Raw genomic sequence first — 18183 nt, 5'->3', positions numbered from 1 at the left:
ATTACATTCATAGAGAGAATCCAAATACACTATGTATCTGGCACCATAGCTAGGAAAAGAGGTTGTATAGCACCTCCATGTGGTTCTAAAAGAAACAGCTGAGCAAACAGGAGTTCAATTACAGGAAAGCCCCAGACGTGTTGACCCCACAATGATTGCGTCCCATTTTGCTATAATCACTATGGAAAATGTCTTCCACACTACTCTTAACCCTGGGTGATCCTTTTGAATTTGAAAAAAACAAAAACATCACTTTAACATTTCTCTTGTTTTGATCCCTAAATGATTTCTGCTCTTTCAATTAAACAGCTCAAACATACATTTTAGTCTAGGACTAGGCTTAAAGGGATAGTTCACCCAAAAAAATTCAAATTAGCCCATGATTTACTCACCCTCAAGTCATCCTAGGTGTATATGACATTATTTTTTCAGACAAATAAAAGTTGAGTTATTTAAAAAAAAATCCTGGCTAATCTAAGCTTTATAATGACCGGGATTGTTGCTCTGTTTTTGAAGTCCATAAAAATGGATCTGTCCGTCAAATAACATGCATCACACGGCTCTAGAAGGTTAATAAATGCCTTTAGAAGTGAACTGATGCGTTTGTGTAAGAAAATATTATGATTAATTATACAACAATTTAAGCAAATGGCTGCAGACAACAGACTTCTGAATGACCAAAACAGCATTTTAGATGCTTTGCAACAAGATTTTTCGGCTGGTTAGTTTTAGTTTTTTAGTGTGCATCTAGGAATTTATTTGGTAATTGCATTTCTATTGTAGTTTATGTGCATGCTTTTGTATCTGATAGAAAAAGTATCCGACTTTTTTTGATGCGATATAAAAATAATGCATAAAAATAGGTGGATGGAAACAGCTGGTTGAAAATCAATGAATGTATTGTTTTTAAAAAAATCCAGTAGATTAATTTAGCTGATAAACAGTTCTTGCTAAAGATAGATTTAGAAATAGCACACTGTTTTCTCATGTGTTTAAAATGCTTCCAGTATGTCATTCTCATCTATTATAGAATTGTATTTTGGCATTGCATTGCAACTTATCTGGGTTTAAATATTTTGCTATGCCTTGTTATCACAGTACCAATTAATCAATTAGTTTAAACTACAGCTGACTCAAAATATCTTAACCTGTACCCACTTTACTGATCTGCGAAATGTCTATTTAGATCAGATCTATGCTGGGAAAATGAGCAGGCATGGAGGGAATTTGGCACTGTTGGTTCTTCTGAACAAACACTCTCTCCTTATATCTCACTGTCTAAAACGACTCACTTGGAGCTTTCAGTTCCCACTTGATTTCAATCCTATCTATGCATGATGAAAGCCCGGCTTTCAGGTCATTCCTAAATGTAGGTCAGTGCTGTATAGGAAACCACAAAAGTGATGAAAACTTTCCACAAGCATCTCCTCATGGCTCCTATTGGTGACTGCAGCATGCCACTCTTGGCAGCCCAGTCCTCTTGAATTCTTTTGCTGTGTCATGTCCATGTGCGGACCCTACACTTGCCACCCATTGGATACTGATCCTATTTATTTGCATAAAATTGCCTATTGGTTCTAGTGAACAGTTCACCTCCCAGAGGACCTCATGAATCCTGATTAGCTCAAGTTGGTGTCCGCGCTGTATGTGCTCATATTTCGTCCCCCTTCTGTTTATTAATAAATGTAAACAGATTAAATGTTGCCTGGGAGACATGTGGCATATGTTTAAACTTGGTCAGAGAAAGGCCAGACTGCCTCTGTTCAGTTGGCTACCAGTTCTTCAGTTGGGGTTCACTTCATGGTTATTGTCTTGGAACCTTGTTTTCTGAGTTAAGTTGAGGTGAGTTGATACATTTATATATAGTTTTCTCAAAGGCTTTTCATGTTTGAATATTTACATTGGCACAGTATCATAGCTCTAGCTACATCTTTAGACTCGTCATATCACTGCCTACTCACCGCACATTGCCTTTGTGTTTTTTCTTTCACACTTCCTTTCTATTCTTGGTTTCAAAAGTCTGGAAAGGTGGAGGAAAAGTATTAATTGAAGACAAATGCACATCTACTTTGCCTTGATTATAGTTATTAGTCTCCTCAAAACAACATGTAAAATGCTAATATGTCATATAGCACGCTTAAGTAAACATGTTAAAGGAATGAGCAGTTGTTCGTGATGGGGATTTTGAGATCATTGGCACTGGTGGAATGTGCTCTGTCTGTTCATGCCAGTTTCAGCAGCAGCTGCTCTCTGTGCCCCACTGAGACTGGCGTAAGAAATACCAGCCCTGTCTAGCAAGAAGATGGTGGATGGGCATTTCTAGATACTAAAATCATACACTGTAAAATAAAACGGTGTAGAAACTCTTAGAAAGGCCAAATTACAAAGAAGTAGCATGTTGAATTAAATGTAAAATTCTGAAGTAGAAAGACTGAAATAGTATGATCTTGTACAACATAGGCTAGTCAAATAATATTTGTATTGTATTTATGACTATAATTTTTTGTTTACATTTTTTTTTACAGTGCTGGGGAAAGTTAATGTGAAAAATTGTTTCCTCCTTTTGTTGATTGACAGGATTTTAATAAAGATGCGTTTTTTTGGATGTGGATTTAACACATTATGGGTCAGATTTACTAAACAGGGCAAATTAGTGGGAGAGCGTAAGTCAAAAAAATTCTGTGCGTGAACAGGCACAACCGGATCATTTCCATAATAACCCACACAATCAACTCTTTATCTGCTTTTTTGGCGGTAAATAATGGAGCAAACCAGTAAATTTACAAGCGCAAATCTTTGACCATCACCTTGTGTGATTGATTTAAATGCACTCCTCCCATGAATTTTGTGTCTCAAAGGGAAACGCCTACAAATGCATTTGCAATAAGGTCAGCCGCAAAAATAACCTGTCCACACCTTTTCAATGCTAATTTATCCCTGCGTGTCTTATCCTGACAGTAGTTTTTTAACACCAAAAAAAGGGTTTGGGCTGGCGCAAGCTGTAAGTAAATCTGGCCCTTATTAGATTAATTAATTACTGTAAAAAATAATGTGTTAAAATTATTGCCCTGCCCTAGATTTATGTAGGTCATCTTACATTTCATACAGTACATTCATTGATGATGAATATAATGCAGGGTAGCAACTCACTGTATGATGGTGCCTATAAGATGCAGTTCGAATGTCCCAAAAATTCACGACACATACATAGCAAAATGCCCTTGTTTGAGTTGTCTCATATTTACATCATTATAGTTAAGCTAGGCATATATCACACGAGTAATAAGTGCAATATCACACAAGTTCAGATAATTTTTTAGAATAGCACGAATCCAAATGCGGTTCTAATTTTATACAGCAGTTCAATAAATAAGAAGTTAAACTTACTATCATGTAATTTTAGACACAATATTGTCTGTTTTGCTCAGTTTTGCCAACAAAAATACAAAGATAAAGCAGAATTGTTTGTCTCTGAGCAACACACATAGGGGTTTCATTTCTGAATCTGCATTTTGAACGAATCGGGTGATTCAGTGAACTATTCATAATGAGAACTATTTACTTCACTCCTGAATTAATCGACTGCTTGAATGAATCAACTAAATGAACGAATGATTCAATGACTTAATTGAAACATAAGTACTTACTGGCAATTTTAGTTTCTTATTAAGAGTATAATTTCATTTTTTTTTAAATATGAATTGCCACATCACGTAATTTTGACATTTTGACCTCCTGCTTATTACATGTCCGCCAAATGCAAAGGCATGTATGTACCAATGTGTACGTGTTCTGAACAACTGATCAAAGGTCCACTCGCAGATGTTAATCTAGGCTTTTAATACGAACACTTTATGTATAAGTGTGTTCATGATCAGTCAGCTGTTCAACAAGTTTATGCAGCTGTCGTTCAATGACGCATTAGCTTCAGATTTCCTCTCACCATCCTTAGCATCACTCAGGAATCGCTTACAATCTAAAATGAACTTAATGGCTAACCACAAGAATGTTCACTCCATTTACACAGGTCAACATATAAAATGGAGGATCAAGAAATGAACTTTGAACAACCTTATGGATCTCTATCAGAGCGAGAAAAAACATTCGAACCCTTATTTATTGAAGAGGAAGATGAAGACTACTTTGAAGATTGCTTGGAAGAGATTGAGGCTGCTCTAACTCTTCCTGAAGAGTCCATGCCTTATTCACAAAAGTGCAGAGAAGCTTTGCAAGCTGAGTTTAATGGACTTATGCAACAGATGTTGGCACAGTTAGATGTTTTTGATGCAGCCCATCCAACCACATCTACACCACTGGAGTTATTTTCAGAAACAGAGAACAAAACTGACAAGAATGGATTCACAAAAACAATCACGTTTGAAGAAATGTGCATTCCAGAGAAAGAGCAAACTGTGTTGGAGGTTGAAGACGCTTCTGCAGGAATCTCTGTCGAGGCAAGGCCTGAGTTGTCGGCCACTATGGAGTTACAAAAGCTCAGAACAGCATTTGAGAGCTGTATTGAGGAGGTGGGCCGGTTGGAGCACAGAAGGGATGAGTTGGTTCAGGAGCTTTTGGAGCTGGAGGAGCCCATGGCCAAAGAGCTGCAGAATGTAAGGAAAGCTCTGGGGGAAGAACAAGGTCTCCTGTCCAAAGTCAGACTGGAGAGACAGAACCTGAAGGAAGAAACTCAAATGACTAAGAGACGCCTGTTCATAGCAGCTCGAGACTGTGCACAGAGACAAGTAGAGCTTCAATTACAACAGAAAGAGGTGGAGCAGCTCAACCAAGCACAGGTAGTGTTCAATAAACCAGACTGAATTCATTGAAACTTCTCCAGAAAATATGTAATTATTATATTCTAAACCACTAAACCATGATTGTTACCATCAACTACAAAGAGGACTTGTAGTTTGCAACTTTGTAGCAAAGGACACCAGATACTGTAGCCAGGTATTAATTAAACCCGATCACACATAAATGCGTATAAATAGTACGAGTGTGCAATGTCGGGGAATGTATATGCCAAAACTCATTTTGGCGTGCATATGATACGCTGTTTTTCGCGTACATATGATACGCACTTAATAATAATAATAACAATAATTTGTTACATATATATAGCGCTTTCCTAGGAACTCAAAGCGCTTTACATGGAAGGGGGGAATCTCCTCAACCACCACAAATGTGCAGCACCCACCTGGATGATGCGACGGCAGCCATATTGCGCCAGAACGCTCACCACACACCAGCTGATTGAGAGGAGACCTAGTGATGAAGCCAATCAGGATATGGGGATTATTAGGAGGCCATGATGGACAGGGGCCAATGGGCAAATTTGGCCAGGATGCCGGGGTTACACCCCTACTCTTTATCGAAGGACATACTGGGATTTTTAACGACCACAGAGAGTCAGGACCTCAGATTAACGTCTCATCCGGAAGACGGTGCTTTGTCAGTATAGTGTCCCCATCACTATACTGGGGTGTTAGGACCCACACTGACCACAGGGTGAGCGCCCCCTGCTGGCCTCACTAACCCCTCTACCAGCAGCTACCTGGTTTTCCCAGTTGGTCTCCCATCCAGGTACTGACCAGGCTCAGCCCTGCTTAGCTTCCGTGGGAAACCAGTCTTGGACTACAGGGTGATATGGCTGCTGGCTATATTTATGGCATATGACACGCTCTCTTGGGTAGGTTTAGAGTAGTGGGGTGGGGGGTTCGTATGTATAATACGCCATAAAGTACGTATCATATGCACGCGAAAAACAGCGTATCATATGCACGCCAAAATGAGTTTTGGCGTATACATTCCACGACATTGCACACTCGTACTATTTATACACATTTTTCGTGAGATCCAGCTGATTAATTATATGGTAAGGTGTTTTTTGTTTTGTTTTTGGGCCTCCCCAGTCAGGGCATATATACTATATAGGGCCATAACCATCACAGACATTGAGATGGACAAATCCCCAGCTAAATAGAAATGACCCCCAATATTTGAAATTCTTGATGCTGCTCTGTTGAACTCCATTACACACCGGTTTGGCATACCGGTCTAACTGCATTCACATCAATGTCAAAATGATTGAGATGGCCAATCAAATCAAAGAAGCCGGGCCTTACTGTTCACAGAAGACTAGTGCTTTTGTTTAAACTGTGAAAGAGTTATAGCTGTTCATTTTTTGATCGTCACAGTGCATTAACTAATGCTAACAAATTAAATTAAAATTAACATTAACAAAGATTAATAAATGCTGTAGAACTGTTCCTAATTAGTTCACGTTTACTAATGTAGTTAACTAACGTTAACAAATGAAACATTATTGTAAAGTGTTTCTAACTTTTTTTAATGAAATGTCACCGTTTTAAATTGAAAATATGCTATTGATTCATATAATTCATAACTGAATGTGACACAAAACTTTTGACGGTTTTAACATTAGACATACAAATAAGTTATTAAAATATATTTAGCAAATATATATATATATTTTTCCCTCATATTTTTAATAGACTTGGTTCAATCCTGCCTTCATTAACTGTTCTTCTTTTTTTCTTAATTCCCTTAAATCTACCATACACATGCACACACCAAAATCTTTAACCCCCCAATATTCAAGACATGGTTATGCCTTGATATAATTAAGCAATATAATTTATTTATTTTTAAATATTCAAGAAGTTCAAGTTAAGTTAAGGTGTTCAATCCTGCATTCACAAAATCAGGAGGAACTGAAGTCCCTTGCTGTTGAGCTGACTGAGGAGATTACTAAGATTCATTCAGATCACCAAAGCCATCTGCAGGAAATACAGAAGCAGCAGAACCTCACTCAAGAATCCAGCAAAAGGAAGACCCGCTCTTATGTGACTCAAGGGCGACGAGCCTCTTGTGACCTCCAGCAGTACCTGCAGGGTGGGATAAAAGCTCTGGAGGAGTTTTACGAACCCCGGTTAGTGTCCCTGCTAAAGAGACGGGAGGCCTCCGTTGATGCTCTCAGTAAGGCTAAAGAGCAGTGCCTGGAGATGAGAGCCCAGTTGGAACCACTGAGAGAAGAAGAGCAGATCCTGAGACTCCAGAGAACTTGTCTGGAGGAGAGGATCCGACTAATGGAGACACAGAGGAGGGAAAATGTGGAACAATATCGGGTTCGTAATTTTCATTGATTTTACATGTCATTTTTCATGGCATAATACTGACGGTTTAATGTTCTTCATTCAGGAGACGGTGGACGTCTTAGAGGAGAGCATCAGAGAACTGAAAAATCAGCTCAAGATCCAAATAAAGAAGAGTGAAGAATTGGAGATGCTGAAGAAAAGTATGGCCAAAGAGCTGTCCTTCTACAGGTAAGTACAGTCTTGCTTTGTCTTTTGCGCTTTACTGGATAGCCCCACCCACTATATAGCAAACTCTAATTAATACATATTAAAAATCATATACATTCTGACAGGCTGTAATTGTATTGCATTTACAGTTTCAACGTGGACAGACAAATTACTTTTACTTATGTCTGGAAACTTGCATTGCACCTGGTTAGGACATGGTGTTAGATGGAATATCTATATTTTACATATACTTTATTGTTTTACAGAGAGAATGTAGAGGGTCCTCGCAAGCAAGAGAACAGTGTGGTGGTGGAAAAAAACCTAATGAACTAATGTTTGTGTTGTTCATTCTTATTAGTTATGTAAAAATGCTTTTGATATATTTTCATAGTTTCATCTAAATGGCCTGTCTTCTCTATCATAAACAATAAGCAACACAATAACTACAATTTACTGAAGAAGACACAAGTCAATGTTTCTCTGCAAACAAAATCATATTTTTTTAAAGGCTCTCTGAACACAAGGACCAAGCACAGCAGATATCCAGATCTTTATCTGACAAGCTCAGAATGTTCTTCAAAACAGTGTTTTTTTCACGTGTCAGTTGTGTATAATAGGGAATAAAGCTCTTATATCCAGTGGTGCCAGTGAATGAAGGGCTTTCTTTTATGAGTAAGTGAAGTGGGCAAAACAAGGACTTATTTGGGCATCGTAAGAAAGCTCTTTAAACATACTGACAGCATGATGGTGAGAACGTTTAGATGAAGGACTATGAGAAGATGAATTAAGTGCTTTGTTGAATTGTTTTTTTAAGATCTGAGATAAACGTACAAATTAAAAAATGTTTATATGACTCGTACCTCGCACCAAAGTCATAGTGACATGGGGCTTTTTTGCTATTTCAAGAAATGTTAACGATTACAATGCAGAAAATATGACTCATACAATATGGATAATAACAAAAAATAAAAGTTTTTGTTGAGGAACACTGGCTTTTGTTCAGTCTTTTTTGTGTGAAAAATTACTCCAAGAGAAGTATTTTTGTGTTTTCACTTCAATATGACTCCGTTCATGCCTCGGGTGATCTGATCACATGTGGTCAGGCAAGATAGATTGTTTACACCTGGTATCCATCTTAAATGGATCTTCTTGTGGTCACTTAGGAGAGTGAGGGAACATCAAATTTAGGACATGAGGGAGGAAGGCTGTGTAGCCTACACAAGTCCCTACTAACTTTTAATATCCATGTAATCTCTTATTTCAAGCTTGATTAACTATATTTTAATTTAATTATAACTAAGTTACTGCTGAAGGCATAAATTAATTTGATGATCAGTCTACTACAAGCAAACTCCTTTAAATGTAAAGCAACAAACTTTCATTTTACATACCTAAATAAAACAAGATGTGGCCAATGTTTTACTTTTGCTTTTATAAACGGACTTTAAATCAATTATGACCGTTGGCTACTCTTTCTAGGCCTACTAGTACAATATTGGGGTATTTTTTTACACAACTGTATGAACCGAAAAACTAAATATTGAGAAACATTACATAATTTGATCTAAATACAAGTCGTAGATTTAATACTATTACTTAATACTACATTATTGTTTTAAAAACCTTTTGTTAAAGGCCAACAATCGATAAAAATGGGGGGAGGGGTCGACTCCTTACCTCAAAAAACGCACCTCCTGTCAGTATCTGTGCACGCGCTACAGTGAAGTGGTACTCGCTGCAGTTAAGTGACGCCCAGCTCCACCTCAAGGCATCTAATTGGGTGGAGAGGGATAGAGTTGTGCAGAGCCATCTCTATATGGCTCTGGAGTTGTGGCCAAAATTAAATTCACTTCTCTTCGCTGTACGTCTAGCAAGGAAGAGCTAGATTTAAGCCCCACCCAGTTTCTTTTTAGTAAATAGTCTAAAAAACGGCATGCCCATAGAACAGGTAGCGCCCCGCCTCAAACTCACGATAATAGCAGGCAGTCCACACCAACTTTTTGATTGGGTAACAAACGTGGGCCAGACAAAAAAAAAAAAATCTGAAATCAACCATCCTAGTGGAATGTCTTGTATTTAAAACAGTACATCTTGAAAAAGCTATGTACCAACATTTAAAATAAATTGTATCAACAAAAACAGTTTATTCATAATGTTCTGTACAAAGGTATGGACACACAGGAGAAAGACACTGAAAAGTCACAATATTAAAGACATTAACACCACCTGACCGATACATGAAGCTCAAAGTAAAGGGTACACAAAAGCTTAAGTTATCATTACATCTAGCCATGTAATTAAATGGATGTTTAAATGGAAAAAGAATTTGTAGGACAAGTTAAAAAATAATCTACAGAACATCACCATTGTACCACAGCACTCTGGCCACAATTTACTACACACCTGTATACACATTTCAGATATTAAGTAATACTTTAAGTATACTTAAACTGCAAGGAAAACAATGAGACACTGGCGGGAAAGGATGAAATGGGTAATTTGTCTCACATTCTGATATTGACCAATGATCAACTGACATTTTTCTTAGAAAAATACTCTATTAACATAGTAGAAAATGCCTGGAGGGGAAAGTGTCAAATATTCCTTTTCCATTACTTAAGGGAGTTCTTCATTTTGCTTCGCTTGTGTGTAGACAGTTTTTAGAAGAGTTTTGTCTTATGCTGAGTGGGGTGGTGTAAAGAGCTGTTTTATCCCTGAACCTCAGTGTCTGCTGCCCCCTCTGGGTCCTCATCATTGTAGATGTTCTCTGCCTGTTTAAATAAAAAGAATTACATATAAATAACTGAACACAACTGCAACTATTTCTATAATATCCACATTAAGATGTGGCATACACTTTTGTCAGAGGGAAACAAACAGACTGCATCATGACTGAACTGTTTGTTGATAGCAGAGGTGCTGATGCAAAATTCAAAGTTGTAAGAAATGGGCTTAAAAGCTAGTAGTGTCCTCACCATCTGCCAGACTTGCATGATGTTGTCCTCAGACACTGAGCAAATCACCCACGGTTCATTTGGATTCCAGGAGAAGTCAGAGATCTTTGCTGTATGGCCTCCATGGATAAACTAAAAAATATATATTATTAATTTGTGAATAACATGCCCCCAAAAGTAGCATAATGATAACTATCAAAATACACACACTTAAAATAAAAACGGAACAGCATTAGTACTCACCAGCAGCTCTGGAGGTCCATCCTCTGCATCTTCTGGTGACTGTTCCTCACCGATTTTACTGCAGAAAAAAAAACCCACAAGGAATTCGTATTAACAGAGTGAAAAGACCCATTATGATGAAGTAGATTTTTTTTGTGGTAGTCGTGAGTAAAAGGAAAATGAGAATCTACCTGAGATCCCAAACATTGAGTCTCCTGTCTGTACCACTGGAGGCCAGGATGGTCTCATTATGAGGTGACCACTGAACCTGTGACACATTTACAGACTTTATGTTATCACACTCAAGTTTACATCTTTAAAAATTCTATCCGATATCAAGAAAAGAAGGAGATGCTACCTGGAAGATTTCATCTTTGTGCGACTCAAATGAGTGAAGTTTTAGCTTTAGGTTTCTCAGATCCCACAATGCAACAGTCTGTGAAAGACAAATAAAAGCACAACTTGCAAGTCTAAATAGAGAAGCACATCTAAAGAGTATTAACAAGTGAGACAGAACCAAATGTTGAATGTAGCTCTCACTTTGTCTGCAGAACCGGTGGCCAGTATGAACTCGCTGTATGGGTTGAAGGACAAACAGTTGACCTCAGCAGTGTGGGCATCTACCGCATGACTGGGTTTGGACGTGTTATTGGACCGTGTGTCCCAACTAAAAGAAGGGGAAGTAGAGTAAAATACTCCTCACATTAAATAACCAGACTGAACAATTACATAGCCTTTCTGAAAATGACATTTTGTGCTAAGACATTGAGATTATAGAAACAAACAGGAATACAAAGTACTTACATCATAAGCTTCTGGTCATCTGCAACAGACCCAAAGAGAGACTCATGCAGCAGGTGCCAGGACACATCCTCCACTACAGCAGTGTGGCCAGTGAAAATAGTCTTAGCGTCTACTATTTTTCCCTCCTTTGGCACTGTGCTGATGTCCCACAGACAGATGGTCTGCAAAGAAACAGAAGAACTCATAGGAACATGCACACAAAGCAATATCCTCTGTCAGGTTACCAACCTCATATTTGTCAAACCCTTATGACTCAAAACATTTTATACAATAAAAATAAAATTAAAAAAAAGTTAAGACTTGATTGATTTATTTTACATTGTGTTATTAGATTAATTTAGCATTGGCTGAATTTAGGGTACTTATTTTAAAAGCACAGAATAATACTTGAACCCTAACATTTTTGCAAATATACAGCTTATGTCACCATATAATTAAGTCAATGATAGTGATAGTACAATGTCTTACATGGTCATCAGATGCACTCAACAGACAACCACTCAGGTTGGGATTCCAGGAAAGACCATAACCTTCTTTCTGATGCCCCCTCAGGCGAAGGTCGGGAGTGCACTCTCCAGAGGGATCTTCAGGAGGAAAACAAATTTAGAGAAGATTTGTTTTTTAAATATTGACATCTGATGCCTTCGCACAAATGACTCAAGAAGAAGCTTGGAGATTAAGAGTAAGAGTTACAGGAAGTATATAAGATTGTGGCCAAAACTGGTACTGCAATCACTAGCCCCTCTCCTCCTCCCCCTGACTCGAGGTTGCCAGATTGGCTGAGGGATCCAGCAGGACCATTTGTAGCTGCAGCTGTGTTAACAAGAGCAGATCTGGCAACCCAGATGCCGAAACACTCGTGACTTCACGATTGGTAGATATGTGGCGAGTGGAGCTTCAGGCCAAAACACAATATGTCAACATCAACATCAGTTGAGGGTTGCAACAACAACTTAAGGGTGCTTTCACACTAGCACTTTTGGTGCGCACCCTGGTTCGATTGACGTCAAAGTTCGGTTCGTTTGGATTATGTGAACGCAGTCTTACAAACTCGGGTGTGCACCTGCGAACCATACCCGAGTCCGCTTAAAGAGGTGGTCTGGAGCTCGGTTCTTGTGAACTCTGGTACGGTTGCTGCTGATGTGAACGCAATCGTACTAAATTGCAAAAGTGAACCGCTATTAATGACATGAGTTGATAAAAATTTGTGTTTTGTGCGTTTCACTCATTTACCTGACGAGCGTCACTGACATACTCCAAGCAGAGCTGTAGATCTCACTTCTGCTCGTTTTCGGCATTCTTTAGAGCATTTGCAGTGCATTTGCGGCAGATAGACTCAAGTGCCATTACATACAGAAGCTTTGGTAACAAAACCAGCGGTTCAAAAACAAAAATATAAAAGTGACGGGAGCAACGCTGTGAATTTCACCGCCTTCACGCTGGCTGTCGTTACTAAGCAACCGGGTAAAAAGCTGCTGCTTTGATGATGCAAATGAACCCCGGTCTGGACCCAAATAATATTATATGAACACAGTCCAGCGGGGTCAGGGAGAGGGGGGAGCAATCGAACTCGGGTTCGGTCCAGGCAATCGAACCAAGTGTCAAAGCACCCTAAATGACAATATCCTTGGCCGGATATAAGTATTTGAAATTAACACGATTTCTTAATGTCAAGTGACATATCAGGGCCATTTTATGATAAATTGAAATACATTTCTTACATACAGCTCCTTTAAGTCTCCCATTATCATGTCCCATTATCAAAGGCATGGGCCATAAGGATGTCCAACAGCTAGCAGATGTGTGTGGTGGGAATTTAAGAATCTCATCTTAGTTTTTTTTAGTGTTTTGGTGTCTTCAAACCAATCCCTTTCAAGTAGGGGTGTAATGATACACCTATGCCATGGTACGAATCATGTCATGGTTTTAGAACCATGGTTCGGTTCTGTTTGCAGTGGAGTCACGGTTAAAGGTAGCCTAAATCTAGACGCACCCTAGCGGCAGCAAATCTAATCTGCCGCGAGTGTCATCTAGCAACTCAATACACATCTGAGCTGTAAAAAAAACAAACTCTGGTCAGGCCAATCAAATCGTGTAGAGTCGGTGGGCGGGGCTTAACAAAATGACAGCCGAGTCGCACTTGCGTGCTACTAGTAAACACAGAAGCTGGCGAACAGTGGTCAAATCAGCTTTCACTGCGACTCTGGAGGACTTGGAGTTAAGCTTTTCTCTGAGAAAAGAACGGCACTGAAGTCATTCTTAAAAGGGGAAGATGTGTTCTGCCGACCAGATAAAGCAAATTTTTAATCTATCAACTAGCTCCGCTTCACCTTCGTTGCTCTGGTTGGTTGTAGCGCCATCCAATTGCGTGCAGAAGGAAAGACAACCGTTTATCCCGCCCCTTGGATTGAGCCCTGTCAATGGTGACTTTCCAGACCAAACATCTTGATGTGGGTCTGGCTTGTTAGGCTATGTTCAAGGCAGGCACCAGCAATAATAACAATAAATTCATTTTTAACTTAACAACCGCAATAATTTAACTTTTATACATTTGCTTCACGTTTTCTTTAGAGCAGATAGCATACCCAGGTAAACTCAAATTAAATGAATGTGTGCACTGTAGACTAGTCAGAAATAATCTACTTATTTTACCATTATGTTAAAAACTACTTAAACACGAACTGTATGAATATGACTAACATGGATTAATAAATAGGCCTATAAGTTAAAGATATTAAATAGACCTACTGTAGTTAATACTATAGCCACCACATTAATTTAAAAATAAACAAAAAGTGAAAAAGTGGTATTTTGGGGTTATAGAAACAACATTGGCGAATATCATGGCGAATACACAATACATCATGAACTTAATTGTGTAAGACACTTAATTAAGTGTTAATAAAACATGAAAACTGCTCCTGATAAATAGAATCGTACCTGCATGCCTTCCCAGCTCACACACGTCAAACTACTTACGTGATTTATTGGTACTTTACTTTTATTTCATGAATTACAAATTGACATCGTAACGTTGAACACTCAGTTTCTCTTGCGCTTGTAATATACGCCATGATAGGGCGTGGACCTGCGCGTGCAACTAAAGTGTGTGCGCAACGAGCACAGTATTACAGCTTATGTGAGAGGTAAGCAGTTTTCTGAGGAGATAATTTTTTTTTATTTTGTTATAAGATACAAAAATGACAATGTTGCTGGGACTCCAAGGTAGCATTTTGCCTACCTGGCTAAATGGGGAAACTGGCTCTCGGAGCCTTTCCATGAAGCTTGAGCGATCGCCCAAGTCACGTGACATGCAGTTGAAAGACAAAATTTAGTGTATTCTTAGTAAATAATATTAGTTAGTAAATCTCATTAGTTGTTAAAAGTGTAGTAATTACTATTTAATCTAAAATCAAGGAAGAAAAATATTGTGTGGCATAAGGTGAAGTGAGAATTTTGTTTGGTTCGGCATGAGAGTATCGCGGTTCGAACTGTGGGTGTTGTATCGTGGTTTTTAGATTCGGTTTGAATATCGTTACAACCCTACTTTAAAGCATTGGCCCTAGATACATTCAGTTGGATGTCTTTGGCTTTTGTTTTTCTAAGTTTGAACCAAATGTTTCCAGCTCATACCGGGTTTGGAGGGATGTTTGGTGTAGTCAAAGACCAGCACATCACTAGTAGGAGTCTTGGTGGCAATTATGCAGGGGTTCTGTGGCATGTAGCGAGCCCTGTTCACTTCTCCCTCATGATTAATCTTGATCTCAATCTCTATCTTGCCACTCACTGAGCCAAAACCACCAAATTCTGTAAAGAGAAAAAAATTTGATAACTTGATAAGTATGTAGATGGAGATTACGCATTCAGAGTTTATAGTTTATGATCTACGAAGCCACTCACCTCCTTTTTCACTGTCATAATGTGAGGCATCAAACTGGGCATCATCATTGGGCAGCTGGACGCTGGCAATAACCAGGTGATTCTGCTCATCAGAGGTATGTGTGCCGAGAACCAGACGGTGAACGCTAAAATCCTTCCCTTCAGGTCTGTGAAACATTACAAGTATGAATCTCTGATTAGAGACTCTGATTGAGTTTCACTGATTAATCAGCACACGGAAAACATCAGCCAGTCAAGTAACTTAACAGCAGTGAATACATTTTTATGGACAAAACCCATTTGGAAAACAGCTGAGGATGCAGTGTGAGCTGCTGCAGGAAAAGAGCTTGACCCAAGTTGTCCTAAACATGAGAGCGTGTAATTGAAGGGATAGTTCACCGAGTGACATGTGCGAGCGTGCTTCATAATGAAAACATCCAATACAGAATGCTATTTTAGCTTACTTGGAATTACCTGTGCTATTGTGTTTTTTTGCTTAAAGGGTTAGTTAACCTAAAAATGAAATAGAGGTCATTAAAGACATTGTCATTCCACACCCGTAAGACCTCAGTTCATCATCAGAACACAGTTTAAGATATTTTATATTTAGTCCGAGAGCGTATCTAAGTGTGTGCACACTATACTGTCCATGTCCAGAAAGGGAATAAAAATATCATCAAAGTAGTCCATATGTGACATCAGTTAGTTAATTAGAATCTCCTGAAGCATCGAAAATACATTTTGGTCCAAAAATAAGACTAAAACTACGATTTTATTCAGCATTGTCTTCTCTTCCGCGTTTGTTTTCAAACCTCAAATAAAGATTCAAACGGTCATGAATCAGCGGATTGAATCCGAATCATGAATCAATCTGCTGATTCATGACTGTTTGAATCTTTATCATATATCATCTATATGATATAAATTTCATTTTTGGGTGAACTAACCCTTTAAGCTTTCCAGTGGAAACACTAATGGTCCCTTATGACAATAGATTTACACTTTGAATTAAACATTCTCAATGACAGTAGCTCATTGGAAAAGGATAAACAATGCCCTTAATTGCGTTTGAACTAATAAATGCTGCTGCCTAAAAGCTGCAATAACCAATAAAACTTCTATACATTTTTTTCCTATATTGTCATAAATATTGTTATTGCAAATATTCCTGAAATATCGTGATATAATTGAGGCAATATCGCCCACCCCTACTGTGCGCATTATATATATATATATATATATATATATATATATATACATATATATATATATATATATATATATATATATACACACACATTTTTTTTTTGTATACATTTTTTTCTGTTGTATCCTTTTCTAAATGTTAGAAAGCCATGCGAGTACTTTCATTTTGCATAAAGGGTTGCCCTAAAAAAGCTTGCCTTGAAAAAGCGAGTCTCTGTTAAACTTCAGAGAATGCGCATCATTACGCACATGTGTGGCAAACAGATTGAGTGCAATAATTCTAAACATAAGTTATAAACTCTACATGCAACAATTTCTTTTATGATAGCAGCAAGCATAAAGGGACTATTGTAATGGAGTTATAAATCTAATGTTCAGACTAGTGAACAGGTTTTCCCCAGTAAATATTTAAGCTGTATTTTAATTAAGTGATTTCTACTTCCAAATGGTAGCGATTAGTTTAAATAAATTGCGAACAGCCTTCATTAATGCAATCAACACTTTGCATTAATTGCATTGTTTACAGGAAAACATTGGGCAAAATGTGAATTAATGGACTCATTTTAATTTAAATTACTTTTTAAATTTTTAGACACCCCCATGTGATTAATAATCGACAGATTAATCGCATATTAGCTGATGACAGTAGGTGTAAATGTGTTTACCTGGTGACATCTGGCAACCATTGAGCAGTAAGACTGGGCCACTCCAGCGCGTGAGTCATAACCAGATCGTAAAGAAACGGAGTGTTTTTCTTCCATATTTTATATTCTTCATTTATCACCCTCTCCTCCACTGCGTCATCAAAGGCAGCTGTGACAAAAAGGGGCGGGAAAACAAGATGAGATCTGTCAAAAGTTAAACGCCATCAGTAGAGGGACACTTTTAGAGTAACGTTAGCTTGAATGTGTACGGTCATAAAGTAGTTTATATTTTACTCTAATTGCTGTGCGACACTTGACTCTACGTATAATCTACTAGCGTCACCATTGTAAAATGAAGATGCGAATAATATTATCCAACTTTTATAGACAATCTATATGGAAAACGACTTAAATAAAAATAGCATTTGTTAGACGCGACAAAAAAAAAATCAAAACAATACTGAAAGCTTCCATAAAAATAGCGACGCATCCCATAAATGTACATGCCTCAACTTGAAAACTAAAACTAGCCAGAGCTAATGCGCTAATGTACCTAAACTATTAAGCTATTTAGTTACTTTCCAACATGTCCCCATCATTAAAGAAATAGTTCCTTCCGCATAACAGGTCATGTGTGTTCTTAATAAGCTCTAGTGTAAACTGGACTGATGTAGTAAAGACTGTATCGTTATGGCGGGATTCGGCCTGCCCAGAAATCACACCAACAAACACCTCAGCTGCCGCCACCGGCTTCATTTAACCGGTCGCGGCTAAAAGAGAATGCAAGAAACCATACTAACCTTCTTTATCAGCCATAACGACTCGACAGACGGCTATCAGTCGCAAACTTAACCGATAACAAGATACCGGTGTAGTTTCCACTGGAGTGCAGGATGCTCTTTGTCTCGCGCCGGCGTGCACGTTCGCGCCAACTCGGACAGACACAGCAGAGCACGCGCCACCAATGAGCGGAGAGGAGAAGAAGAGCGGGTTCTTCTGCAGAGGAGGGTGATGGCACACTACATCCACTATACTGCCCTCTGTTGATACCACGCGACAAAATGAAACATGCATCTTGACATTTCATCTTGTCATTTCTATGACACGGTATCCCCCAGTGTATAGAAATGGAAGAAAATAGAGTAGCAT

General features: G+C 38.4%; 3 protein-coding genes across 3 annotated transcripts in view; 1 reads left to right on the top strand and 2 right to left on the bottom strand.

The window, feature by feature from the left end:
- nhsl3 (NHS like 3) overlaps positions 1 to 9081 on the bottom strand; it is an 85574-nt gene extending 76493 nt beyond the window's left edge. Inside the window, exon 1 of the mRNA XM_067425484.1 lies at positions 9003 to 9081. The gene's annotated coding sequence lies outside the window, so the exon portion shown is untranslated. The remainder of the gene's footprint in view (positions 1 to 9002) is intronic.
- On the top strand, positions 1635 to 8279 carry sync (syncoilin, intermediate filament protein). Its single transcript, XM_067426009.1, has 5 exons — positions 1635 to 1842; positions 4028 to 4793; positions 6729 to 7148; positions 7222 to 7346; positions 7592 to 8279. Exons 2-5 carry the CDS (start codon positions 4041 to 4043, stop codon positions 7656 to 7658), a joined length of 1365 nt encoding a protein of 454 aa, XP_067282110.1. The 5' UTR covers positions 1635 to 1842; positions 4028 to 4040; the 3' UTR covers positions 7659 to 8279.
- A 364-nt stretch (positions 9082 to 9445) lies between the features above and the next one.
- Positions 9446 to 18025, bottom strand: rbbp4 (retinoblastoma binding protein 4). The gene is made up of 12 exons (XM_067425890.1): positions 17835 to 18025; positions 17056 to 17203; positions 15206 to 15351; positions 14939 to 15112; positions 11774 to 11889; positions 11306 to 11466; positions 11042 to 11168; positions 10860 to 10937; positions 10693 to 10769; positions 10523 to 10580; positions 10301 to 10411; positions 9446 to 10096 (listed from the first exon to the last, which is right to left on the bottom strand). The coding sequence occupies exons 1-12, from the start codon at positions 17848 to 17850 to the stop codon at positions 10034 to 10036; spliced, it is 1275 nt and encodes a 424-aa protein (XP_067281991.1). The 5' UTR covers positions 17851 to 18025; the 3' UTR covers positions 9446 to 10033.
- Between the last annotated feature and the right edge of the window lie 158 nt (positions 18026 to 18183).

This window comes from Pseudorasbora parva, chromosome 19 (assembly GCF_024679245.1).
Source record: "Pseudorasbora parva isolate DD20220531a chromosome 19, ASM2467924v1, whole genome shotgun sequence".
Classification (NCBI taxonomy): Eukaryota; Metazoa; Chordata; class Actinopteri; order Cypriniformes; family Gobionidae; genus Pseudorasbora; species Pseudorasbora parva.
This window is presented reverse-complemented; position numbering and strand designations above follow the sequence as displayed.